Below are 27523 nucleotides of genomic sequence, written 5' to 3'. Positions count from 1 at the left end.
CCTGGCCAATATTTATCCCTCAACCAACATCACTAAAAAGAGATTATCTGATTCATTATCAAATTACTGTTTGTGGGAGCTTGCTGTGCGTAAATTGGCTGCCGCGTTTCCTACACTACAACATTGACTACTCTCTAAAAAGTATTTCATTGGCTGTAAATCATTTTTGCGTCGTCCGGTGGTCGTAAAAGGCGCTATATAAATCCAGGTCTTTCTTTTTTCAATTTCAAGCCAGATTTCACAAGTGCACAGGGCATTCAGTAGATTTTAGGGGCTCTTTGTAAACATATTGCCTACACTACGAGAAGAAGGATTTCAACAGACAGGAGCTTAGTATGGGGCTCCCAGTCTCCAAACTGCTCGTATGATATAGATAGAGAGAGAAAAGGCAGTCTCTCGGAATCGAGGAAGACTTGCTTCCACTCTAAAATTGAGTTCTCAGGTGACTGAACAGTCTAATACAGGAATTACAGTCCCTGTCACAGGTGGGACAGACAGTGGTTGAAGGAAAGGGTGGGTGGGGAGTCTGGTTTGCCGCACGCTCCTTCCGCTGCCTGTGCTTGTTTTCTGCATGCTCTCGGCGACGAGACTCGAGGTGCTCAGCGCCCTCCCAGATGTTCTTCCTCCACTTAGGGCGGTCTTTGGCCAGGGACTCCCAGGTGTCAATGGGGATGTTGCAATTTATCAGGGAGGCTTTGAGGGTGTCCTTGAAACGTTTCCTCTGCCCACCTTTGGCTCATTTTCCGTGAAGTAGTTCCGAGTAGAGCGCTTGCTTTGGGAGTCTTGTGTCAGGCATGCGAACAATGTGACCCGCCCAGCGGAGCTGATCGAGTGCGGTCAGTGCTTCGATGTTGGGGATGTTGGTCTGGCATTTATACAGTGCAATTGACAACCTCAGGATGCCCCAAAGTGCTTTACAGCCAACTTTGTGGAGTGTCGTCACTGCTGTCCAAAGCGACCAAAGCACTTTACAGCTAATGAAGTACTTTTGGAGTGCAGTCACTGTTGTAATGTAGGAAATGCGGCAGCCAACTTGCTCACAGCAAACTCCCACAAACAGCAATGTGATAATGACCAGGCAATATTGGCCAGGACATCGGGGATATCTCCCCTGCTCTGCTTCGAAATGGTATCATGGGATCTTTTACATCCAGCTGAGAGGGCAGGCAGGGCCTTGGTTTAACGTCTCATCCGAAAGATAAATTTTGGCCAGGACAACAGAGGCTTTACACTAAGCTTAAAAAGTTCCCCTAAAATCTACTGGGCACCCTGTGCACTTGTGAAACCTGGCTTGACACTGTACTGGAGTTATAGGCCCCTACTCTTCTTCAAAATAGTGCTGTGGCTTTTTTCCATCCATCCGAGAGAGCAATTTAGGGTCCCATTGGAAAGGAGGGCACCTCCGACAGTGCAGCACTCCCTCAGCACCGATAGACCAGCCCTCACGGGGCTGTGTCCCAGCGAGAGTGTCAGCCTAGGTTTATGTGCTCAAGTTCCTGGAGCAGGACTTGAACCCACAGCCTTCTGCCTCAGAGGAGCGTATGCTATCCACTGTGCTACGGCTGAAACCTGAACATACCTTGAATATACCTCAGATACCGGAGCTGTGCCGGCCCGATAGCCTCTTCCTAACGGTGGGGGGGCGGCGGGGGAATCCTCACTCTTTTGACTTGTCTTTTTCCCAACCCCACCCCCATTTCCTTCGGTGTACCCAAGACAATGTTGCCCCCTTGTGGTTCCCTTCCTTTACTGCAACCCACAGTCGTTCAGTGTTTCATCGTGCAGCCGGTCCAGGCCGAACAAGTGCAATTTCACAACAAGAATGTTCCGGAACAGATTGTGGAGTAAGTTTCTCGGCTGCGGCTGACGCGTTAATCACTATGGGAGCACCCTCAGCTCATGTACTGCAGCGGTTCAAGAAGGCGGCTCACCAACACCTTCTCAAGGGATGGGCAATAAATGCCAGCCTTGCCAGCGACGCCCACATCCTGGGAATTCAATCTCAGGCATCTCAGGACGGAAATCCATCCAAAGGACAGTGTCGTAGACAAACGTCTGATGGCCAGGGAACAACCAACTGGAGCATCATGACTAGACGCATCCTACAAACCGCTGCCCCCCCCCCGGCCCCCTCCCTCAGTGCCCCCCTCCTTATGCAGCCATGTAACCTCCTGGAATGGGCAATATCCCGGAACCAATATAGAAAGTGGAGCAAGGTCTTTGCGCCGGTGTCTAAAGACCGACAAGAAGACTCTGAGGTTGCCCGTGTCATCAATATCGACTGAAAGTCATAGAAACGTTTAAAATTCTGACAGGTTTAGACAGGTTAGATGCAGGAAGAATGTTCCCAATGTTGGGGAAGTCCAGAACCAGGGGTCACAGTCTAAGGATAAGGGGTAAGCCATTTAGGACCGAGATGAGGAGAAACTTCTTCACCCAGAGAGTGGTGAACCTGTGGAATTCTCTACCACAGAAAGTTGTTGGGGCCAATTCACTAAATATATTCAAAAAGGAGTTAGATGTAGTCCTTACTACTAGGGGGATCAAGGGGTATGGCGAGAAAGCAGGAATGGGGTACTGAAGTTGCATGTTCCGCCAAGAACTGATTGAATGGCGGTGCAGGCTCGAAGGGCCGAATGGCCTACTCCTGCACCTATTTTCTATGTTTTAAACACGACCCCTTTTATTTTTAAGGGAAACGTTCTGATAAAAAGAGAACCGCAAAAAAAAGGAGAAAATGGAAACTTATAAAACAAAATGGTAACGGTGCTCCCGGTGTCAGCCCAACACACCAGGGGGGGAGAAATTGGCCTCCTTTGCGCCTCTCATTTGCGCCTCTGGGGCGATAACGGGTGCTAACGGCTTACCGACTGGTCGTGGCGAAATCACCGGCTCCCGTGAACTTCCACGCGGTTTAGTGCCGGCGCTACACTTTACCGCCTCGCTCTCCTATGTCTCATAAATCGTGACATCATCCGGTGCGCAGCATCCCGTTACCGCCCCGGATGTGATATTCACTCCCGCCCCCTGCAGCATCGCCGGGTGTTAACAACGGCAGCTGCAGGAGGCATGGTTACCTCGGCCGGCCGCTTGGGGAGCAATACTTAAAGGCAGTGGTGGTCAGGTAGATCCGAAAAAGATCATTTCAACTGCCCCACTGCGCTGCTTTTTGAATTTTTCCAATGCCGCAATTGATCAGCCCTGCAGTCTGTTAGGGGCTGATCGTCATGGATCACAAGTGTCATCGGCCACCATTCGCGGCCTACTTCCAATCACCTCAGCATTGCCCCTTCACTTTAAGGGAGGGTAGGAGCCTGTGAATCCGGGCAGCACTGCACGAAACATTGCTCCGCGCTCTGCCGCTATCGCCCCTCTCGCTCCCTTTAATGTTCCAAGGGAAGTGGTGGCGCTTGAGCTCTCCACTTCCCTCCCGGAGCGCCAAACCGCAAGTTCGTGCCCTCTGGAATTGTGCAGAGCCTGGCGATAACATCCGCGCCCCCGTGCGACATTATCGGCCCAAACGGGCTGCAACCCAATTTCCAGCCCGTCCGTTCCCCGCGGCGCCCACCGGTGGCGGAAGGCTGCGGGAGTACGGGCGGGTACCGGGCACGAGCTCTCCGGGCGCTGACAACACCACCCCCCCCCCCCCCCCCCCCCCCCGCCACGGTTGTCGCGTTGGGTCGGACGGGAAAAAAAACTTTTTTTTACTTGTTTTGGTGGCCTCCAGCGATCCCATTAAAGGCGGTTTGGGGCCGCCGCGCGCCCGAGACTTCTGACCAAGCAACCCGACATGGGCACACTACAATAGGCCCGACAACCAATCGTCACAGTGGCCATTGGGGATGTGGCCAGCCCTCACGCCGTTATATCCCAGTAAAAGCCAGTGTTGCAGCCGATAACTGGAGGGAATATTTCAACTGAAACCACCCCCCCTCCAAAGCTCTTGGGAATGGGACAGGGGTGGGGGGGGGAGTCAAAATAGGCTCCTCTGTGGGGAGCCCAGTTTGGCAGGGACTTTGAAATTCATGCTGTAAATGTTACTGATGTCCATACCCCTCCACCCCCCCACCCCTCCCAGGAAATAACATCCCACGCTCAGCCCTTGCTTCCTCAGCACCCTAATGAGAAAGCTGAGGAAAATCATGTGTGCTGTGAGCAATGGGAACGGTAGCACAGTGGTTAAGTTACTGGAGTAACCCAGAGGCGTAGATTAATAAACCTGAGACGTGAGTTGAAATCTCACCACAGCAGCTAGAGGAATGTAAATTCAGTGAATTAAATAAATCAGTAATGTTGATTATTGGTGCGGTTAAAAGTGCATCGGGCTCACTAATGCCCTTCAAGAAAGGAAATCTGCCGTCCTTACCTTGTCTGTGCCTTGATGTGTCTGCAGACCCACAGCAATATGGTTGACTCTGAACTCTTAAGTGCTCTCAGTTGTACCAAAGGAATGGGCAATTAAAACACTGACATTGAGAACAATACCCACATCCGATAAATTGCAAAATGTCTCATGCTGCCGCTGTGATTCATCAGTTAATTTCCTGATGTCCTGCCTAGTCTCTGATCTCAGCATTGATGGGCGCCAATCAACTACTGCCCAGTCATGCCTGTGCCTGCTGGTCCTGTTACCCTGTCACATACTGCCTGTTCCACCTTATCAAATCTGCTTCTGTTCTGGTGGACCAGTCATTTTAGAGTCCCTGGACTAATAATCCAGAGGACGTGAGTTCAAATCCCATGCAGAATTTAAATTGATTTTTTTTTTAATCGGGAAATAGCTAGCTAGCCTCAGTAAAAGTGACCATGAAGCTGTTAGATTGCTGTAAAAACCCAACTGGGTCGCTGATGCCCTTAAGGGAAGGGAAGCTTACCCGTCCTTACCTGGTCTGGGCCTACACATTGTTGTGTACGTAAATAAACAGACTAAGTAACTAACTGTGTCCTTTATAGCAACTCCCAAAATGGTGTCCCAAAACCAGCATGAACCAGAATATTTACAGCAACCGTGAATAGCTCCCGCAGGGTTCTAATGGCTGTCTAGTGTCCTGCAACAACCAAACAGAGCATGAACACAACACACGTGACTTCAGTCCTCAACAACATGGTTGACCCCTAACTACCCTCTGAAGTGGGTCTTGCATGAAACTCAGTACCAAACCGCTCAGCCATAAATGCCGGCCTTGCCAGCGCTACCCTTATCCTGAGAATGAATAAATAATAAAGATATCTGGTGAAAACCCACACTGGTTGTGGACTGGGATTTATCCGGAGCTATTTTTGGAGAGTCTCCAGGGATCCCAACGGGATTTCTGCCAAAGTTATGGTGATGGAGCGGGAGCTACGGGAATTTGCCCACAATGTCCTCCCCCTCCCCACCCCCCTTCCCCCCATCTCCATCATGAGTATTTTCACTTCCCCCTGCTCAAGGTCAGTGCTGAGGGGAGCTCTCAGCGGCCACCACCACTCCAGAAACAAGTGGTGAGAAAACCGAGGAGAGGCAATTCTGCTTCAAGATGAAACCTTCAGCAACATCTCCTTCCTTCCGCTAACCATTTTTTTTTCATCCCTTTCACCCATCAGCTTCTTCAAGGCTAATAACGTCATGAAGTTCAGCTACTCCCGACCGACCAGGAGAGGGCCGAAGGACCCTGAGAATGAATTTGCTGTAAGTGCCTCTTTATCCATTGAAGTAAATCTCTGGATCATAAACCGGGTGGAGTTCATTGGAGCCAATCATTATTTGCTTTGTGTGTAATGTGATAAAAGATTTCTTAGCCGCCTCTATTTATCTATCCAAAAACAGAGAGTCGGGACAAATGGCTCATTTTCCGCTTGACAAACAGTAACTAGTGGGGTGCCGCAGGGATCGATGCTGGGGCCTCAACTATTTACAATCTGTATTAATGACTTGGATGAAGGTACTGAGTGTAATGTAAGAGCATCCAAGGAATGCGCTGAGCACCTCGAGTCCCATCGCCAAGAACAAGCAAAAAACAAGCGTAGACAGCGGAAGGAGCGTGCGTCAAGCCAGGCTCCCCACCCCACCCCCCTTTTCTTCAACCACTCTCTGCCCCACCTGTGATGGAGACAATAGGTCCTGCATTGGACTCTCCAGTCACCTGAGGACTCACTTTTAGAGTGGAAGCAACTCACCCTCAGCTCTGAGGGATTGCCTGTGATGATGAATCTGGTTTTAATGTTGTTGATTGAGGGATAAATATTGGTCAGGACACTGGGGATAACTCCCATGCTCTTCTTCGAAATAGTGCTATGGGATCTTTTACGTCCAACTGAGAGAGCAGACGGGACCTCTGACAGTGCAGCGCTCCCTCAGCACTGCACTGGGAGTGTCGGCCTGGATTGTGCGCTCGAACCTCAGGAATGGGGCTTGAACACCTCACTTCCTCAATCTATCTGGGCCGCGCTTTACCGTATCAAGCAGTGAATAGGGCCCCGACTCCTTGGCTATGTGATATTCCGATCCTTTCATCGGAAGAGAGGGGAAGTTGAGGGTGGCTGCTTACGTTACTTCGCCTGCCTGGAGTAAGGAGGCCGGAATGTGTCTGATGTGTAACCTTCACAGCTACTTTGTCTGTTCTCTGCGGCGTCAACTGAGCTCATTAGGAGAACAGAGCTCATGCTGCAGTTATGCTGATCAAACACTTTGATGTACGTCAGCCTTTTGTCAAAAACATGATGCTCTCTGACGTCGCTCCCTCTAATTAAATTGCACTCCTGTGAATGCTGCTAATTTTCAATCGGTGCTATTTCCCCAGCGCCGGGAAACGTCATTCTAGCACCTGCTGGAGTGCCGCTAATTAGTTTGAGAGTGAGGGCCTCAGCATTAACCTCTTCACCGCCAGCCCTGCTCATTGGAATAAACCTGGGCAGGACAAATGAAGGACAGAGACACGATGAGTTGCTGATCCATGTGCTTCCTTGACTAGGCCAGAGCGAACTGAGCATAGCTCAGACCAAACCATGTGATTATACAGTGCACTGATACCAGAATTATCAGCTGATACCCACAATGTGAGGGTACACATATCAGGAAAGAATGAATAGGCTGGGCCTCTTTTTTCATGGAAGAAAGAAGGCTGAAGGGTGACCTAATAGAGGTCTTTAAAATTATGAAAGGTTTTGACAAAGAGAATGTCTCGACTTGTGTGGGGAAGAGCATAACTAGAGGCCATCAATATAAGATAGTCACCAAGAATTCCAATAGGGAATTCAGAAGAAACTTGGCGAGAATGTGGAACTCGCTACCACAGGAGTGGTTGAAGCAAATAGCATAGATGCATTTAAGGGGTGGCTAGACAAGCACATGGGGGAGAAGGGAACAGAGGGTTACGCTGATAGATTTAGATGAGGAAAGATGGGAGGAGGCTCGAGTGGAGCATGGACTGGTTGGGCCGAATGGCCTGTTTCTGTGCCGTATATCCTATGTAATCCCATGTAACACTGCTTTCCCCATTAAAAAAAAGTGTATGTATTCCCCTCTCAAATATAACAAAACTATGGGCACACCTTTCCCAGTTTTACATGCACTACATAGTAAAACGTTTAAATGAACTACAAATCCATTTTAATAACAGGTTATGGAGCCTTCCTGATCTTGCAGAAGGTTATGGTGTTGAACCAATATTTTGGCTGGTTTTTTTTTTGTTTCAAACTCAAAGATGATCCTGTTTCTATCTCAGACGTGTCTGAAGCCATGTGTTTCACTTCAATCCACTTTGAGTGACTATCCACAAGTACGAGGAAATAATTATTTGCTTTCTCACAGAAATCTACATGAACTCCCTGAAAAGGTCTACTTGGCCATGACTAGGGTTGTCGTGGAGTTTTGGGTGGTTTGTTTCTGCAATTGTGGCAAACGCTGTATTTGCTGACAAGTGATTCAAGATCGCTGTCCAATCCAGGCCAGTAAATAAAGCTTCTTGTAATTGATTTCATGACGATCCCTGGATGTTCAGTATGAAGTTCGGCCAGAATTCTATCTCTCAAAGAAATAGGTGCCACCACTCTGTTCCCCCACTTGATACAACCTTGCTCACAAGACAATTCAGTACGAAGATTATGAAATGGTTTCAACTCTGTGTCCAGATACTGATTAGTGATCCATTCAAGGGGCTGGAATTTAGGCTTTTCTGTTTTCGGGGCGGGAAAGTTACCAGCCGGGAATAGTTTGGGCTTTGGTAAGGAAGTTTGGGCACCGGGGCCCTGCGTCAGGGGGCGCAGCGCTAAGGGAGGCGGTGTACACCCGACACAGATCTTCCCATCGGTGCAGCTCGGCGCCACCGCAAAACCCGACTGGAGGATCGCAGCGGGGCACTGGAGACCTGAACGCCGCCTTCCACACCGCTCCGGGGCGAAACCCGAGGCGCAAAGGACGGGGAAATCCAGCCCAAGGTCATACAATTTCATCAGTACTGACTCCTTTTGAGTCTAATCTTGGTTGCATTCACGGGAAAATCTTGGTCAACTGCACCTAGCATGAAAATCGCACCTTCGCTCCCAACGCATGAGTCCTTGTGTGGCAACCTGGACAAGCCGTCTGCGATTGCATTTTGCTTTGAAGTGCAATATTCAATCTTGTAGTCTGTAGGGTCTCTTATATTCTTAGCATTTGACGAGACTCGAGTCCGGTGGTAGTATCCAGGCAAACTTTATTGGCTCAGTTACATCTTGCAGTTACTAAGAATAAAGCGCACTCTACCGTGTGTTACAGCTTCAGTTATAGTCGCGAACGTGGGGTTTTCCCATTCCCTGATTGGCCCCCCTGCTGTTATTGGGGTCAGTTTGTCGACTCTGGACTGGCCGCTGGTTATGACCCAGCTGCCCATTGCATATAGCAATTGCCTTGGTCATGATGTGATTACCACATCATGCCCCTTCCTCCTGCCGTTCACTGTTTTGCAGCATGTTCCTGTTATCTGGTCAGAACAGCGCTGAACCATGTGACTGTGCTTTGGCCCCAACCACGCTGCAACCTTTTCCGTTGTTAGTGAGCACGTACACAGCACACAGCTACTCGATAATTATAAATTAATCAGGTCCCACAATAGTTAATCAGGTCCCACATAGTTCTATTGTGACAACAACACTGCCCAACGTTGCGTTCTTGATGCAGCCATTGCAGGGTTGGCAGATTTGGGCCCCAGTATTGCTGGGAGTGGTTTGTGATCGGTTATCAGGGTAAACTATCTGCTGATCAGGAACTTTTGGAAATTTTTGATTCCAAACTCTATGGCGAGTGCTTCCTTTTCATTTTGCTCATAGTTTCCTTCGCTCGGTGTGAGGGTTGGCGATGCGAACGCGATTGATTTCTCCTGGCCTACCTCTATTACTTGGCTTATGACAGATCCTACTTCATAGCTGGAAGCCTCACACGCTAACTTAAGCTCACACTCTGTGTCAGTGCACAAGTAGAGCATTGCGAGTAAGACTTCTCTTACAAGCATTGTAAGCTACCAGTTGTGCTTTCGTCCACTTCCACTGGACATCCTTATTGAGGAGTTCGTGCAATGGAGCTAACATGGTCGCTAACTCAGGTCAGAAACGTGTGTGGTATTGGACCATTCCAAGGAAAGATCTTAATTCAGTCACATTCTGTGGCTTTGGAGTATTGATGAGAGCATCAACCTTTTCCTTCACTGCTTGCAAGCCACTTGCATCAACTTTCAGACCAAGGTACACAACCCCTGGCTGCACAAAAGCACATTTGCTCCTTTTCAATTTGCCTTTATGGACATTCGATCTTTGAAACACTCTATCTAGAACTTCTAAATTTTCTTCCTCGCTGCTTGTTGCGATCAGCACAGCGTCTTGATTGAATAAGCAAATTGGAACCCCTTGCAAATTCTTATCCATCATAGCCTGGAAGATTTTAGGGGAGGACTTTATACCTGAGCCCATGATCAGATCAACCATGATCTTATTGAATGGCAGAGCAGGCTCGACTCCTACTCCTGCTCCTATTTCTTATGTTCTTGTGTTCCATGCTGAAGACGTTTTTCCAGTCCAGTTTCAATTTTCTCAACCAGTTGTTGTACTTCGCTACATTAATAGACATCTTCACCGACTGGCCATTGTGTTGAAGTGTACATTCCATTTGTCCACATGTCTCTAGGATTTCTGCAGAGTAAGTTTTTAACTCTATGATACTCTTTGTAAGTGGTACTTGATTAAAATTACTCTCATATGTGTCCTTACTCATGATGGAGCAGTCTGCCACCATGCCGATACACATATCAATAATCAAAGGTTTTGTACAGAAGCTTATCTCACGATTGCTAGCGTTGCCGTTGGTAGCATAGATACTGTAGCTGCCTAGTTCTTCAATTTTGTGTTGTGTTCACTTCAATATTGTGAACTCCTCCCTTTTCTTGTCGCTGCTTTGTATTGCCACTAGAATGGTTCTTACTTCTTGTTTAGATCTATCTGTTGAAATATAGCCTTGCTTCTAGCAGTGAAAACGCTTTGAGTTTCTGTGTTGGCAGGACTGTGGTGTGTGATTTCCATTGTAGTGATAACAATTCACTGAACTGCTCTCACCGACATGCTTTTGACTCGGCCTCACAGCTTTAGGTTTGGCGGTGGCTTTGTGACTGTGGACCTCAGCTGCACTGGTCACTTGAGTTGGATGGAGCTCCCTAGCATTCTTAGTCACCATCTCCATAGATAGGGCTATTTTTCATGCTATTTCAAACGCTGGGTTTGGAGTGTTCAGTATCTGGGACTGTGTGTGCTCATCCCCCAGTCCACACACACACTTATCTCGCAACGCACAATCCAAAACTGTGCCGAAGTTACAATGCAAAGACAGGTTCTAAGAACTACAATATTGTCACTGATGGTTTCTCTTTGTTTTTGGTTTCTAGTACCAAACTTATAGCTCTCTGCTATTTCTAATGGTTTTGGGTCGAAATGGTCCACGAGTTTCTCAACAATGTCTTCAAACAACGCATCCTTTGCTTTCCCTGGTGCGAGTAGGTTTGTCGATGTTCCGTGGACATCTGGGCTGATCTCCATTAGAAAAATTGCTTTCTTCTGTTCACAGATTACTTTATTTTGAGCTTGAACATTCTCATCTGCATTTTTTGCCTCAAAAATGTGATTTGCCCGAAAAAACACCTCCGCCTACTCAACGTAAGAACTGAATTGCTCGCGAGCTTGGTCAGACACGCCGAGGCTTCTGATGAATCCCTGATGTCATCGAAGAGTGACTCAGCACGCTACCCAGAGCCTGTGAGAATCAGTACCACTGTTGACGCACCAACGTCAGTGTTCTCAGGCCAACATTCCCAGCATCGAAGCACTGACCACACTCGACCAGCTCCGTTGGGCAGGGCCACAATGACTGCATGCCCGACACAAGACTCCCAAAGCAAGCGCTCTACTCGGAACTCCTACACGACAAGCGAGCCGCAGGTGGGCAGAGGAAACATTTCAAGGACACCCTCAAAGCCTCCTTGATAAAGTGCAACATCCCCACCGACACCTGGGAATCTCTGGTAAAACACCGCCCTAAGTGGAGGAAGAGCTCCGGGGAGGGCGCTGAGAACCTTGAGTCTCGTCGCCGAGAGCATGCAGAAAACAAGCGCAGGCAGCGGAAGGAGCGTGCGGAAAACCAGACCCCCTACCCTCCCTTTCCTTCAACCGCTGTCTGTCCCACCTGTGACAGAGACTGTAATTCCTGTATTGGACTGTCCAGTCACCTGCAAACTCAATTTTAGTGTGGAAACAAGTCTTCCTCGACTTCGAGGGACTGCTTATTATGATGATGATAGACGCGAAGGCGAAGCACAGACAATTCTGCATGAGCATTAACGATAAAAATTCGGAAGCAGGATCTGCTTGATTCTGAACAATTCACCAACGCTTTCAGTCTGATGCAACAGGGCGGGTGCGCCACCCTGTGGCACAGTCTTACTACTGCAGCTTAAAGATTCACTCTTTTTTTCCAGCACTGATTGATTGGGCTCAGATAATAGAAGAGGTCAATGGGGTGGTAATTGCAATCGGAGGTTTGCCGCGGGCAAGCACCTCCGGTCCACAAGGAAACTCTGCACCTTCCTGATTGCTGCGGTCCTTTGAAGGCTTGCGCTCCTGGGTCTGCGTAAAGGCTCATGTATCCCAGGGACGCACAGGGTTTGCAAGCCTCACTCGGTTCACGTGGGCCAGTCCAACCAATGACAAAGAAGGATTTCTATCATGCTTATGGGGATTCTATTTACGTGTGAAATTTCCATAAGCGGAACAGGAATCTCCTCAAAAGCACAGGATACGGTAGCATGGTGATTATGATGGACCACCACCTAATCCGCTCCATCATCAACAACAATATAGCCCCAAAGCAGCGACGGCAACAGAAACAATGCTGCAGAAAAATCAATGCCGGGGCACTCAAAGACCCAGTTAAGAAAGCCCTATGTAGCCAGCACCTCACTGCCAACCTGGCGACCTTCAATGACCCCGAGACGCAGAGTGCCCACAGTGCCTGGTCTGTCCTCAAGGCCTCCATAACCAGTGCCTGCGAAGAGACGCTCGGTCACTCAACTAGGAAACACCAAGACTGGTTTGACGAGAACAACCAGGAGATCCAGGAGCTAATAAGCTGCAAGCGCAAGGCATGTCTGAACTCGGAAGCATCAAAGCAGCTCTACAGGTGGCTGAAGGCCGAGGTCCAACAAAAAACCCGCGACCTAAAAAATAGATGGTGGGTGGAGAAAGTACAGGAGATCCAGCAGCTGGCCGACAGCCATGACATGCAAGGATTCTTCAACACAGTCAAGTCCACCTATGGCCCAAGCACCCAAGGCCCCATCCCACTGCTGGCCAATAACGGGGAGGCACTCATTAAGGACACCAAGGTCGCCAGGGCCCGCTGGAAGGAACACTTCGAAGATCTCCTTAACCGAGACTCTGCCTTCGACATAGTGACCTCGACTCCATCCCGCAGCATGTTACCCACCACTATCTCAGCAAAACCCCAGCCCTGCACGAGGTAGAAAAGGCCATCCATTAGCTCAAGAACAATAAGGCATCAGGAGCAGATGGAATCCCCGCTGATGCACTAAAGTATGGAGGAGAAGCACTATTGGCATGAATGCATTACCTCATCTCTCTTATCTGGAAGGAGGAGAGCATGCCAGGAGATCTCAGAGATACGGTAATCATGACCAAAAAAGGGGACAAGTCCGACTGCAGCAACTACAGAGGAATCTCCCTGCTGTCGACCACTGGGAAAGTCATCGCAAGAATCCTCCTCAACCGTCTTCTCCCTGTGGCTGAAGAGCTCCTCCCAGAGTCACAATGCGGATTCTGTCCACTAAGGGGTACAACGGACATGATTTTCACCGCGCGACAACTACAAGAGAAATGCAGGGAACAGCACCAACCCTGGTACATGGCCTTCTTTGACCTCACAAAGGCCTTTGACACTGTCAACCGCGAGGGTCTATGGAGCGTCCTCCTCCGTTTCGGCTGCCCATAGAATTTTGTCACCATCCTTCGCCTGCTCCATGACGACATGCACCCGTGATCCTGACCAATGGATCCACCACAGACCCAATCCTCGTCCAGACCGGGGTCAAGCAGGGCTGCATCATCGCGCCAACGCTCTTCTCGATCTTCCTTGCTGCAATGCTCCATCTTACTCTCAACAAACTCTCCACTGGAGTAGAACAAAGCTATCGAACCAATGGGAACCTGTTGAACCTTCGTCGCCTCCAGGCTAGACCCAAGGTCGTCCCATCCTCTGTCATCGAACTACAGTAGGTGGATCACGCTTGCGTCAGTGCACATTCAGAGCTCGAACTCCAAGCCATCATCAACATCTTCACCGAGGCATTCGAAAGCATGGGCCTTATATTAAACATCCGTAAGACAAGGTCCTCCACCAACCAGACCCCGCCACACAGCACTGCCCCCCCAGTCATCAAAATCCACGGCGTGGCCTTGGACAACGTGGATCATTTTCCATACCTCGGGAGCCTGCTATCAGCAAGGGCAGACTTCGATGTTGAGGTCCAACACCGCCTCCAGTGTGCCAGTGCAGCCTTCGGTCGCCTGAGGAAGAGAGTGTTTGAAGACCAGAAACCAAGCTTATGGTCTACAGGGCAGTTGTGATACCCGCCCTCCTGCATTGCTCAGAGATGTGGACCATATACAGCAGACATTTCAAAGCACTGGAGAAGTACCACCAGCGCTGCCACCGCAAGATCCTGCAAATCCACTGGGAGGATAGACGTACCAACGTCAGTGTTCTCGATCAAGCCAACATCCCCAGCATTGAAGCACTGACCACACTTGACCAGCTCCATTGGGCGGACCACATGGTTTGCATGCCTGACACAACACTCCCAAAGGAAGCACTCTACTCAGAACTCCTACACGGCAAGCGAGCCCCAGGTGGGCAGAGGAAGCGTTTCAAGGACACCCTCACTGAGGCTGAACCAGACTGTTCGCAACCTTGGTGTCATGCTTGACCCTGAAATAAGCTTCCAACCACATATCCGCAGCGTATATCTATTTCCACCTCCGTAACATCGCCCGTCTCTGCACTTGCCTCAGCTCATCTGCTACTGAAACCCTCATCCATGTCTTTGTTACCTCTAGCCTCAAAATTAAAAACAAAATGTAACAACGTAACCCACGTTCTATCCTATGTAAACTTGAGCTGATCCAAAACTCGGCTCCTCATTTCCTAAGTCCCGCTCACCCATCAACCCTGTGCTCGCTGACCTACATTGACTCCCGGTTAAGCAACGCCTCAATTTAAAAATTCTCATCCTTGTTTTCAAATCCCTCCATGGTCTCACCGCTCCCTAGCTCTGTAATCTCCTTAAGCCCCACAACCCCCTGGGATATCTGTGCTCCTCTAATTCTGCCCTCTTGAGTATTCCTGATTTTTAAACACTCAACCATTGGTGGCCGTGCCTCCTGTTGCCTGGGCCCCAAGCTCTGGAACTCCCTGCCTAAACCTCCACCTCTCGACTCACTCTCCTCCTTCAAGACGCTTCTTAATTGTGCACATTTGTTATATTTTAAAATAGAACTCTATTTTCTTCAGCTAGCTTCTGTTTCTTACAATGTGGAGGTATGAGTGACTGAGGTTCTTAAGGTCTGTGCTAAAACGAACCGTAGAACTTTAGCCATCACCAACTCCCCCCCCTCACTGCCGCCTCTGCCACCCTCCCCGACTCCACTCCTATCCAGCTGTAGAATTAGGCCAGGTTGAGAATTCTAGAGCTGCCCTAGGCTGCTCTCACGCTCCTGCGAGCGACTGGCTTTCGAGCCATGTTGAGAGACAGCTGGCATCAAAATGTACGGCTTTGTGACTGGGTGTTGGTTACCAAAATGGAACCAGGTACGTGAATCCCACAGTGCAGGACTTGAGCACAGGGGGTAGAAGTTATACAAAACCCTGGCCAGACCACACCTGGAGCACTGTGAGCAGTTCTGGGCATCATATCGGAGGAAGGATAGATTGGCCTTGGAGGGAGTGCAGCATAGATTTATCAGAATAATACCGGGACTCCAAGGGTTAAATTACAAGGAGAGATTACACAAATTAGGGTTGTATTCCCTAGAGTTTAGAAGGTTAAGGGGTGATTTGATCTAAGTTTTCTGGATATTAAGGGGAACAGATAGGGTTGATCGAGACAAACTATTTCTGCTGGTTGGGGATTCTAGAGCTAGGGGGCATATTCTAATAATTAGAGACAGACCTTTCAGGAGTGAAATTAGGAAATATTTCTACACACAAAGGGTGGTAGGAGTTTGGAACTCTCTTCTGCTAATGGCAATTGATGCTCGATCAATTGTTAATTCTAAATCGGAGATTGATCGCTTTCTGTTAACCAAAGGTATTAAGGGATATGGGGCAAAGGCAGTGTATATGGAGTTAGGTCACAGATCAGCCTTGATCTCATTGAATGGCGAAACAGGCTCGAGGGGCTGAATGGCCTCCTCCTGTTTCTATGTTCCACAGAACATTGAGGAGTGATCTGATCAAGATGTTTAAATGGTAAAGGGATTTGATAGGATAGGTACAGAGAAACAGTTTCCTCTTGTGGGGGAAATCAAGAACGAGGGGGCCTAAAATTTGAATTTGTCCATTTAGAAGGGAAAGCAGGAAGCACTTTTTCACATAAAGGCAGTAGAAATCTGGACCTCGCTCCGAAAAGGCTGCAGATACCTGGGGGCAATTGGACCTTTCAAGACCGAGATCGACAGATTCTTGTTGCGTAAGAGTATCAAGGGATACGGAGCAAAAGCGGGTAAATCGAATCGAGATACAGATCACCCATGATCTAATTGAAAGGCGGAACAGGCTCGAGGGGCTGAATGACCTCCTCCTGTTCATAATATTCGTAGCACGCAACTCTGACTGTAAAGAGTAGGATAGAGGAAGAGGTAGTTTTAGGTGAGGTAGAGGGAGAGAGATCAAGAGAGTGAGGCAGAAGATTAAAATAAAAAAAACCTGTGGCAGTACCTGTGAGAGTTGGGGGCTCTTCCATGTTGGAAGTGCCCCACCGATTCGGAACGATCGAGGATCGATGTATTGATGCCATGACGCTCTTCTCTTTCACACAGTCCATGTGGATTGAAAGGACCACGTTTACTACCGCGTACAAGATGCCCGGCATTCTCCGCTGGTTCGAAGCTATACAAATGTCGCTGGTGAGTAATCAGTAACAACAACAACAACTTGCGTTTATATAGCACCTTCAACGTAGTAAAATGTCCCAAGGCGCTTCACAGGAGCAGTTTTCAAATAAAATTTGATGCCGAGCCAAATAAGGAGATACTGGGACGGGTCAAAGAGGTGGGTTTTAAGGAGCATGTCAACCAGGATAGAGGGGATTCCTTGTTTGAGGAAAAACGCTCATCTATGGTTTCTTAACTTGCCCCGTTACCTCTCCTTTTGTCGTCATCGTCAGATGCTGTCTGACCTGCTAAGTATTTCTGTTCGAATCTCAGCATCTTCAGTCCCATTTGATCATCTTTTTTAACAATTTAGTCACAGTTTTCTCCCTGCCCCCGCCCCCCCCCACTCCCATCACTCCCCTCCGACCTAGCCTTCCTCACCCACCCGCATGATTCCTCCTGTCCCAGAATGCTGCTGTACAATTCCACATGACCTCTGGCACCTCGGCCAAGCGGTCATGCCCCACAGGTGATCCTAGGCAGTGGGTATCAGTGGGCTATCCAACTGTGACATTCACCAATGTCACGGTCCTCTCCTCCTCTGATGTCCATCCTTCCTATCAGGGGGTCACTGAGCAGTGATCGGGAGCAGGAACTGTGGCTGATTATTTTTCTCCTTCCCAGGACAGGGAAACACGAGTCATAGAATCTGGTCCCCTCCTTTTTTTTTTATTCGTTTATGGAATGTGGGCGTCACATAACATAAGAACATAAGAAATAGGAGCAGGAGTAGGCCATTTGGCCCCTCGAGCCTGCTCCGCCATTCAATAAGATCATGGCTGATCTGATCATGGACTCAGCTCCACTTCCCTGCCCGCTCCCCATAGCCCTTGTTTCCCTTATTGCTCAAAAATCTGTCTATCTCCGCCTTAAATATATTCAATGACCCAGCCTCCACAGCTCTCTGGGGCAGAGAATTCCATCGATTTACAAACCTCCGAGAGAAGAAATTCCTCCTCATCTCAGTTTTAAGTGGGTGGCCCCTTATTCTGAGACTATGCCCCATAGTTCTAGTTTCCCCTTTGAGTGGAAATATCCTCTCTGCATCCACCTTGTCGAGCCCCCTCATTATCTTAAATATTTCGATAAGATCACCTCTCATTTTTCTGAACTCCAATGTGTATAGTCCCAACCTACTCAACCCACCTTTATAAGACAACCCCCTCATCTCCGGAATCAACCTAGTGAACCTTCTCTGAACATCCTCCAATGTATAACCTTCCTTAAATACGGAGACCAAAACTGTACGCAGTACTCTAGGCGTCACTGGCAAGGCCCAGCATTTATTGCCCATCCCCAATCGCCCTTGAAAAAGTGGTGCTAAGCCGCCTTAGAATCATAGAACGGTTACAGCACAGAAGGAGGCCATTCGGCCTGTCGAGCCCGTGCTGGCTCTCTGCAAGAGCACCTCAGCCAGTCCCATTACCCCGTCCTTTCCCCGTTGCATCGAAAATGTTTTTCTTTTTCTTTCTTTTTTCTTTCTTGGCTTGTTAGGGGTGGGACTGGAGTCACGTATAGGCCAGCCCGGGTAAGGACCGCAGATTTCCTTTCCTAAGGGGCATCAGTGAACCAGATGGGATTTTTAATATCATCCAGCAGTTTCATGGTGACCATTATTAACACTAACTTTTTATTCTGGATTCATTTAATTAACTGAATTAAAACTCCCCATCTGCCGTGTTGGGATTTGAATCCATGTCTCCGGAACATTAGACCAGGCCTCTGGATTATTAGTCCAGTAACATAAGCAATAATGCTGCCGTACAACTGGTGCATAGGGGTCGGTACCGCACTGGTCAGCACCATAGAAGCCATCAGGAGCCCCCTTCCCCTTGGGGTAGATTTCCCGCAGAGGCACGCTGAACCGGAGAAGAAGCAGCTGCCCCTATTTTGCCTCCCCTGGGTTACTTGCTTGGTCCGGGGGAACCCTAGATGCAAACCTGCCGCCCCCCCCCCCCCACCACCACACCCCATTAGCCATTCACCTTTAAACTTTGAGGAGTAGAGTTCCCCAATATCCTGTGCTCGCTGACTGACATTGGCTCCCTGTCCAGCAACGCCGTGATCACAAGGGACTGGATTTTCGTTCTTCTGCCGCCCCTGTTCGCGCCCCAGAGGGGTGGCAATGGTGGCGGTGAGTACTTCCGGGCGTGCGGACAACTTCCAACGCCGGGGATTTTTGGGGCCAGTTTCGACGGGGCGCGGAGCGTTAACGCCCGGAAGAGGCAAGCCGATGTTCAGTGCCCCAGAGGGGTGGCAATGGTGGCGGTGAGTACTTCCGGGCGTGCGGACAACTTCCAACGCCGGGGATTTTTGGGGCCAGTTTCGACGGGGCGCGGAGCGTTAACGCCCGGAAGAGGCAAGCCGATGTTCAGTGCCCCTGGTTGCGACACCGACTCGATTTTTGGCTCCCTTCCTGATCCGTAGCGCCCCGTAGGGCGCCCCCTGCTGGGACCGCCTGTGAAAGCGGGCGGTCCGAGCTGTAGCAGCCGCAGTGAGATAAGTAATGTCTACCTCAGGTAAGCGTCATTGTTTCTTATTGCGATTTATGTTGTGGTGGCGTGAGTTGTTTATTGGGAATGATTTGGGTGTTTTTTTATGCAGGTTTCTTTTTTCTCGCCCCCCCCCCCCCACTCCCACTCCCCCAAGGCCTCTCTCAGAGCACTCTGAGGCCGGCTGTTTAGCTCGGGAGTTTCGCATACTCAGCCGGCCTAGTGCCTTAAGAGAGGTGTGCAACGCCTCCCTTAGCGCTCCGCCCCACACTCAGGTCCCAGCTGACGAATTTTGCTGACTGAGGCGCAAACTTTTCCCGGGCGCAAACGTTGCCGCCCCGCCGCCATTACCGCCCAGAAATGAGCAGAACCGAAAGTCCAGCCCTATATTCTTTCCTATGTACCTAAATCACAGCACAGTTGCACGAGTGAGCGGCCTGCTGTTGCGCTCTCGGTCGTTGTGGTGGGTGAGGTGCTACTGGAAGATCAGCACCAGGAACCCCCCCACCCCCCCCACGCCACTCTCCATCCCTTCCCACTCCCCCGCCCAGGCTGTTGCAAAGTGTCAGCTGGGGAAGGGTGCATGAGGAAAATGGTAAAAAACCTTGAGTCTTTGGATCTACACGTGAGGAAGATCTGGCACAGGTCTGTGGGGCAGATACCTTCAGGTGACCCCCCTCCCCCCACACCAGCTCATGCCAACATCGCAATACTGGGCCTTAGCCCACTGAAAGCCAGGTCTCGCGGGAGCCCGAGGATGCACAAAGAAATAAATGGATTTATATAGCACCTTTCACAACCACCGGACCGGACGGTCGTATCAAAGCGCTTTACAGCTAATGAAGTACTTTTGGATGCAGTCACTGTTGTATTGTTGAAAACACAGCAGCCAATTTGCCCACAAGCAAGCTCCCACAAACAGATAATCTGTTTCTGTATGTGTACTGAGGGATAAATATTGGCCAGGACACCGGGGATAACTCCCCTGCTCTTCTTCAAAATAGTGCCACATGATCTTTTATGTCCACCTCAGAGAGCAGACAGGGCCCCGGTTTAACATCTCATCTGAAAATCGGCACCTCTGACAGTGCAGAACTGCACCGGGAGTGGCAGCCTAGATTTATGTGCTCAAGTTCCTGGAGTGGGACTTGAACCCACAACTTTCTGACTCAGAGGCAAGTGTGCTGCCCACTGAGCCACGGCTGACACTGAGGAGGCAGACACCTGACGTGATGGGACCCCCTTTTCGCCTCGGACAACGCCTGAGTAAAGCCAATTTCACCAGTCCTCCCGAGTCGTCCTTCTGCTTCATTCACTTTGTCCTCCACATTGACAATTTACCCGGGGGGGCCCCTTGCTTTCATGTTGAGTTAATTTGTGGTCTTTTTGTGTTCTTCAGACCTGCATAAGCCCCCTGGAGAACGCCATCGAAACGATGCAGACCAGCAATGATAAGATATTGGCCATGATCAACCAACACCACAGCGACCACAACCTTTCCATCAACCCTCTCTCCATGCTTCTGAACGGAATTGTGGACCCTGCGGTCATGGGCGGATTTGCCAAATACGAAACGGTGAGCTCGTCACTAATGCAGTAAGAATAGAGAAAAGAGAGAAAGAACAAACTTGTACAGCGCCTCTCACTACCTCACGACGTCCTAAGGCATTTTGCAGCCAATGAAGTACTTTTGGAGTGCAGTCACTGTTGTAATGTAGGAAACGCGGCAGCCAACTTGTGCCCAGCAAGCTCCCACAAACAGCAATGTGATAATGGCCCAGATCATCTGTTTTTTGTTCAGTGATGTTGGATGAGGGATAAATATTGGCCAAAAGTAAAGACGTTACACCAAATCTTTTCAAATCATTGGTTAGGCCCCAGCTGGAGTAGTGTGTCCAATTCTGGGCACCACACTTTTGGAAGGATATCAAGGCCTTGGAGAGGGTGCGGAGGAGGTTTAGTAGAATGGTACCAGGGATGAGAGACTTCAGTTAGGTGGCGAGATTGTTGAAGCTGGGGTTGTTTCCCTTAGAGCAGGGAAGGTTAAGGGGAGATTTAATATAGGTGTTCAAAATTATGAAGGGATTTTGACAGAGTAAATAAGGAGAAACTGTTTCCACTCAGAGAACTGTGAACCTGTGGAATTCTCTACCACAGAAAGTTGTTGAGGCCAGTTCGTTAGATATATTCAAAAGGGAGTTAGATGTGGCCCTTACGCCTAAAGGGATCAAGGGGTATGGAGAGAAAGCAGGAGTGGGGTACTGAAGTTGCATGATCAGCCATGCTCATATTGAATGGTGGTGCAGGCTCGAAGGGCTGAATGGCCTACTCCTGCACCTATTTTCTATGTTTCTAAGCAGAGGACACGCATTTAAAATAATGAGTAAAATAACAGAGGGGAGATGAGGAAACATTTTTCACACAGCGAGTAGTTGTAATCGGGAACACGCTGCCTGAAAGGTAGGTGGAAGCAGATTCAATAGTAACTTTCTAAAGGGAAATTGGATAAATACTGAAAAGGAAAATTTTGCAGGGCTGTGGGGAAAGAGCAGGTAGTATTTGTTCTTTCGCAGGAGGTGGACATTGCCAGCAAGGCCAGCATTTATTGCCCATCCCTAATTTCCCTTGAGATGATGGATTGTGATCTGCCTTCTACAAGTGAATGGCTTGCTAGGTCGTTTCAGAGGGCAACTTGTGGATCTGGGGTCACATATAGGCCAGACTGGATAAGGACGGCAGATTTCCTTCCCTAAGCATATAAGGAATAGGAGCAGGAGTCGGCCACTCGACCCCTTGAGCCTGCTCCTCCATTCAATGAGATCATGGCTGATCTTCGACCTCAACTCCACTTTCCTGCACTATCCCCATGTCCCTTGATTCCCAGATTGTTGTAAAAACCCATCTGGTTCACCAATGTCCTTAAGGACTCCAAACCCTTTAGGACATGAGTGAACCAGATGAGTTTTTACGATAATTCAGTCAACATTACTGATACTGATTTTTTTATTCCAGATTTATTTAATTGAATTTAAATTCCCCAGCTTGCGGTGGTGGGATTATGAACTAATTTCTCCAGATCATTATTCCAAGCCTGTGGATTACTAGTCCAGTAACATAACCACTATGCTAGGGTGTGAAATCAAAACTCACTCCATTTCAAACAAGAACAACTTGTATTTATATAGCGCCTTTCATGTAGTGAAACATCCCAAGGCGCTTCACAGGACTTTAAGAGATTTAAAAACTTGACACCGAGCCACGTAAGGAGAAATTAGCGCAGGTGACCAAAAGCTTGATCAAACAGGTAGGTTTTAAGGAGTGTCTTAAAGGAGGTCAGAGAGGCGGAGAGGCAGGGAGTTCCAGAGGGGCCGAGGCAACAGAAAGCACGGCCGCCAATTGTTGAGTGATTATAATCAGGGATGGTCAAGAGGGCAGAATTGGAGGAGCGCAGACATCTCGGGGGGGTTGTGGGGCTGGAGCCGATTACAGAGATAGGGAGGGGCGAGGCCATGGAGGGATGATAATAACATGAAAATAAGGATGAGAATTTTGAAATTAAGGCGTTGCTTAACCAGAAGCCAATGTAGGTTGGCGAGCACAGGGTGAGCAGGGACTTGGTGCGAGTTAGGACACGGGCAGCCGCGTTTTGGACGAACTCAAGTTTACATAGGTAGAGTGTGGGAGGCCAGCCAGGAGAGCGTTGGAATAGAGGTAACAAAGGTAGGCATGAGGGTTTCAGCAGCGGATGAGCTGTGGCAAGGGCAGGGACGGGCGATGTTACGGAGGTGGAAATAGGCGGCCTTAATTGTGCTGCGGATATGTGGTTGTGGGGCCTGAGCCATTGTGATGGGCGGAGGTAACATGGTGGTGAAGTGTTGCTGCCAGGGGATGCAAATAAAGTTTTCAATTGATATTCTTAAACCGGATCCTTCCATCCCTTAGGCATTCTTCACGGAAGAATATATGAGCAGACACCCCGAAGACATGGACAATGTCGATAAACTAAAGGATCTCATCGCATGGCAGGTAAGCAGAATGGCAGTCAATTCCTTACAGCAAGGAGGGTCTTCAGAGGTAAATGAAGATAAGTTGGTTCTGATATAAACGTTGTCAGAGGAATTTCCATTGTTGGCTAAGTTGATAGGCTCACTGTCGAATATAGACCTCAGCTCAAGTTCCAGCTTGGATCAGAGATAGCACTCATGCTTCTGAGCCAGAAAGTAATATCACCCGTCTCTGCCCCCTGCCTCAGCTCATCCACTGATGAAACCCTCACCCTCCATGCCTTGGTTACCTTCAGACTCGACTATTCCAATGCACTCCTGGCCGACCTCCTACCTCGTACCCTCTGTAAACTTGAGCTCATCCAAAACTCTGCTGCCCCGTGTCACAACTCGCACCGAGCCCCGTTCACTCAACACCCCTCTGCTCACTGACCTACATTGGCTCCTGGGCCAGCAATACCTCGAGCGACTTGCATTTATCTTGCGCTTTTAACACAGTCAAACATTCCAAACGTGCTTCACAGGAGACTCATCAGGCAAAGTTTGAGACCGAGCCGATGTTAGGACAGGTGACCAAAAGCTCGGACAATGAGGTAGGTTTTCAGGAGTGACTTAAAGGAGGAAAGCGAGGCAGAGAGGTTTAGGGAGGGAATTCCAGAGTTTAGGGCCCAGGCAGCTGAGGGTATGGCCGCCAATGATGGAGCGATGTAAATCGGGGATGCACAAGAGCCCAGAATTGGAGGTGCGCAGAGACTTCGGAGATAGGAAGGCTATGGAGGGATTTTAACATGAGGGTGAGAATTTCTAAATTGAGGCTCATGCCAGGGTGAGCAATTTACCTCAATTAACTTTGTCAATACCTGCATAATCTCAAAAATGGCCGTTCGGGCACATTGTATTTCTTCTCTTTTCCTGTCAAATCGGCCATCTCTGTTAACAGTTCCTCAGAAATAAAGAAAGACTTGCATTTCTATAATGCCTTTCACAACCACTGGACATCTCAAAGCGCTTTACAGCCAATGAAGTACTTTTGGAGTGTAGTCACTGTTGTAATGTGGGAAACACAGCAGCCAATTTACACACAGCAAACTCCCACAAACAGCAATGTAATAATGACCAGATAATCTGTTATTTGTTACGTTGATTGAGTGATAAATATTGGCCAGGAGACCGGGGATAACTCCCCTGCTCTTCTTCGAAATAGTGCCATGGGATCTTTTACATCCACTTGAGAGAGAAGACAGGGCCTCGGTTTAATATCTCATCTGAAAGTGCAGCACTCCCTCTGCACGGCATTGGAGTATCATCCTAGATTTATGTGCTCAAGTCCCTATAGTGGGACTTGAACCCACAACTTTCTGACTCAGAGGCAAGTGCGCTACCCACTGAACCTTCGCCAACACTTGAACGTGAATTGCAGATACCTGGAGTCACCTTATACCCTCTGAAGTGCAGTGTTAGTCTTCTTATGATTAGGTGCTGAGATATGTACAGAATCCGACCAACATCACAGACAGCAGCAATATAGTTATCAGTTAAAGTCTTGCAATGAATCTCGGTGAAAATATTGAACTTTTAACGTTTATAGACTTTATAACCAGAGGGCTAGAGTATAAAGAAGAGTAAGTTTTGCTAGAGCCCCGGTTAGTCCACATCCGAAGTACTGTGTACAGTTCTGGGCACCACACCTTAGGAAGGAAATACAGGTTGAACCTGACTTATCCGGAACCACCCCTCGCCCAGAATCATTCCCGGCCACCGGGTGACGCATGCGGAGAACTCCGACATGAACAAATTGAAGTCCTTCATCGCTGCCGACTCCTGCAATCGCTGGCCTGACCCCGCGATCCACTGCTCCCCCCCAGCCCCCCGCCCATAATCCCTCTGCCGCACTCCCAGCCCCAAGCCGATATCCCCTTGCTCAGTACCTGTACCATTCAATTTAATGTGACCACCCCTCGCCCAGGAAAAATCCCTCATCCGGAACATGCCCGGTCCCGAGGGTTCCGGGTAAGGGAGGTTCAACCTGTATTGGCCTTGGAGGGATTGCAGCACAGATTCACCAAAATGTTACCAGTTCTCCAATGGTTAGAACATGAGGAGAGATTACATAAACTAGACTTGTATCCCCTGGAATATAAAGGGTTAAGGGGTAATGTGATTGATGTTTTTAGGATTTTGAAAGGAATAGATGGAAACTTTTTCCGCTAGTGGTCGTCCAGGCCAAAAAGACATAACCTTAAAACCAGGAAAGAAGTTAGGAAACACTTTTTCATGTAAAGGGTGGTAGTAGTGCAGAGCTCTCTCCCACAAAAAAACAGTAGATGCTCGCTCAGTTAATAATTAATGATAGATTTTTGATAACCAAGGGTATTAAGAGATATCGATCCCAGGCAGGTAGATGGAGTTAGGATACCAATCAACAATGCTCTAATTGAACAGCCAAACAGTCTTGAGGGGCTGAATGGCCTCCTCCTGTTCCTATTGCAAAGTATTTACAGCACAGAAACAGGCCATTTGGCCCACCAGGTCCGTGCTGGTGTTTATGGTCCACACGAGCCTCCTCCCACCCTTTTCATCAAACCCCATCAACATCTCCTATTCCCTTCTCCCTCATGTGCTTATCCAGCTTCCCCTTGAATTCATAAGAACATAAGAGAGCATAAAAACATAAGAAATATGAGCAGGAGCAGGGCATTTGGCCCCTCGAGCCTGCTCCGTCATTCAGTAAGGTCATGGCTGATCTGATCATGGACTCAGCTCCACTTCCCTGCCCATAACCCTTTACTCCCTTATCGCTCAAAAATATGTCTATCTCCGCCTTAAATATATTCAATGACCCAGCTTCCACAGCTCTCTGGGCAGAGAATTCCACAGATTTACAACCCTCTGAGAGAAGAAATTCCTCCTCATCTGTTTTAAATGGGCGATCCCTTATTCTGAGACTATGTCCCCTAGTTTTAGTTTCCCCTATGAGTGCAAATATCCTCTCTGCATCCACCTTGTCGAGCCCCCTCATTATCTTATAAGTTTCAATAAGATCACCTCTCATTCTCTGAACTCCAATGAGGCCCAACATACTCAACCTATCCTCATAAGTCAACCCCTCATCTCCGGAATCAACCTAGTGAACCTGCTCTGAACAGCCTCCAATGCAAGTATATCCTTCCTCATCTGCACGATTCGCCTCAATCACTCCCTGTGGTAGAGTTCCACATTATAACCACCTCTGGGTGAAGACGTTTCTCCGGAATTCCTATTGGATTTATTTGTGACTATCTTATATTTATGGCCCCCTATTTATGATCTCCTCCACAAGTGGAAACATCTTCTCTACATCCACCCTGTCAAACCATTTCATAATCTTAAAGAAATCTATCATGTAACCCTTCAGTCTTCTCTTTTCGATCTTTCCTGATCATTATAATCTCTCAGTTCTGGTATCATTCGAGCAAATCTTTTTGCACCTTCTCCAGTGCCTCTGTACTCTTTTTATAATATGGAGACCAAAACAGTGCACAGAACTCCAAGTGCGGTCTAACCAAGTTTCTACACAAGTTTAACATAACTTCTCTACTTTTCAATGTTCCTAACCCTGTAAAGTAAGCAGGAAGTTGGATGCCTGTCAAAGTTTGCCATTCTTTTGTGTTCTCCTTCGAAGATCCCGTTGCTGACAGAGGGGATCAGGGTCCATGGGAAGAAGGTCACCGAAGTTCTCAAACCTTTCCACGATCGGATGGAGGAATGTTTCGCTCTACTGAAAACGAAGGTTGAGAATCAGTATGGCGTGCGGGACCTGGTGAGTGAATCTTTCAGGCTAACTGGGAGCTTCAGCTCAGCTGCTGCAGAAGCCCTCATCCATGCCTTTGTTACCTCTAGACTTGACTATTCAAACTGCTGGCTGGCCTCCCACATTCTACCCTCTAATAAACTCAAGGTCATCCAAATCTCGACTGCCCGTATCCTACCACGCACCAAGTCCCGCTCATCACCCCTGTGCTTGCCAACCTACATTGGCTTCCGGTTAAGCAACGCCTCGATTTTTAAAATTCTCATCCTTGTTTACAAATTCCCTCCATGAGCTCAACCTTCTTTATCTCTGTAACCTCCTTCAGCCCCACAACCCCTCCACTCCCACCCCCTGCACCCACTCCCCCTGAGATGTCTGCACTTCTCTAATTTTACCTCTTGAGCAGCCCTGATGTTATTCACTCCACCAATGGTGGCTGTGCCTTCAGCTGCCGAGGCCCCAAGCTCTGGAATTCCCTCCCTAAACCTCTCCGCCTCGCTACCTCTCTTTCCTCCTTT

At 48.7% G+C, this 27523-nt stretch overlaps 1 protein-coding gene across 3 annotated transcripts in view; it reads left to right on the top strand.

Annotated features, from left to right (window-relative positions):
* LOC139236054 (dedicator of cytokinesis protein 2-like) overlaps positions 1-27523 on the top strand; it is a 1544097-nt gene that overhangs the window by 1502928 nt on the left and 13646 nt on the right. For all 3 annotated transcript variants that reach the window (XM_070866795.1, XM_070866794.1, XM_070866796.1), the window contains 6 exons: positions 1763-1844; positions 5584-5668; positions 16606-16692; positions 20611-20787; positions 23154-23237; positions 26877-27014. In XM_070866795.1, coding sequence (XP_070722896.1) covers positions 1763-1844; positions 5584-5668; positions 16606-16692; positions 20611-20787; positions 23154-23237; positions 26877-27014 — 653 coding nt within the window. The remainder of the gene's footprint in view (positions 1-1762; positions 1845-5583; positions 5669-16605; positions 16693-20610; positions 20788-23153; positions 23238-26876; positions 27015-27523) is intronic.

Source organism: Pristiophorus japonicus, chromosome 2, assembly GCF_044704955.1.
Source record: "Pristiophorus japonicus isolate sPriJap1 chromosome 2, sPriJap1.hap1, whole genome shotgun sequence".
Lineage (NCBI taxonomy): Eukaryota > Metazoa > Chordata > Chondrichthyes > Pristiophoridae > Pristiophorus > Pristiophorus japonicus.
This window is presented reverse-complemented; position numbering and strand designations above follow the sequence as displayed.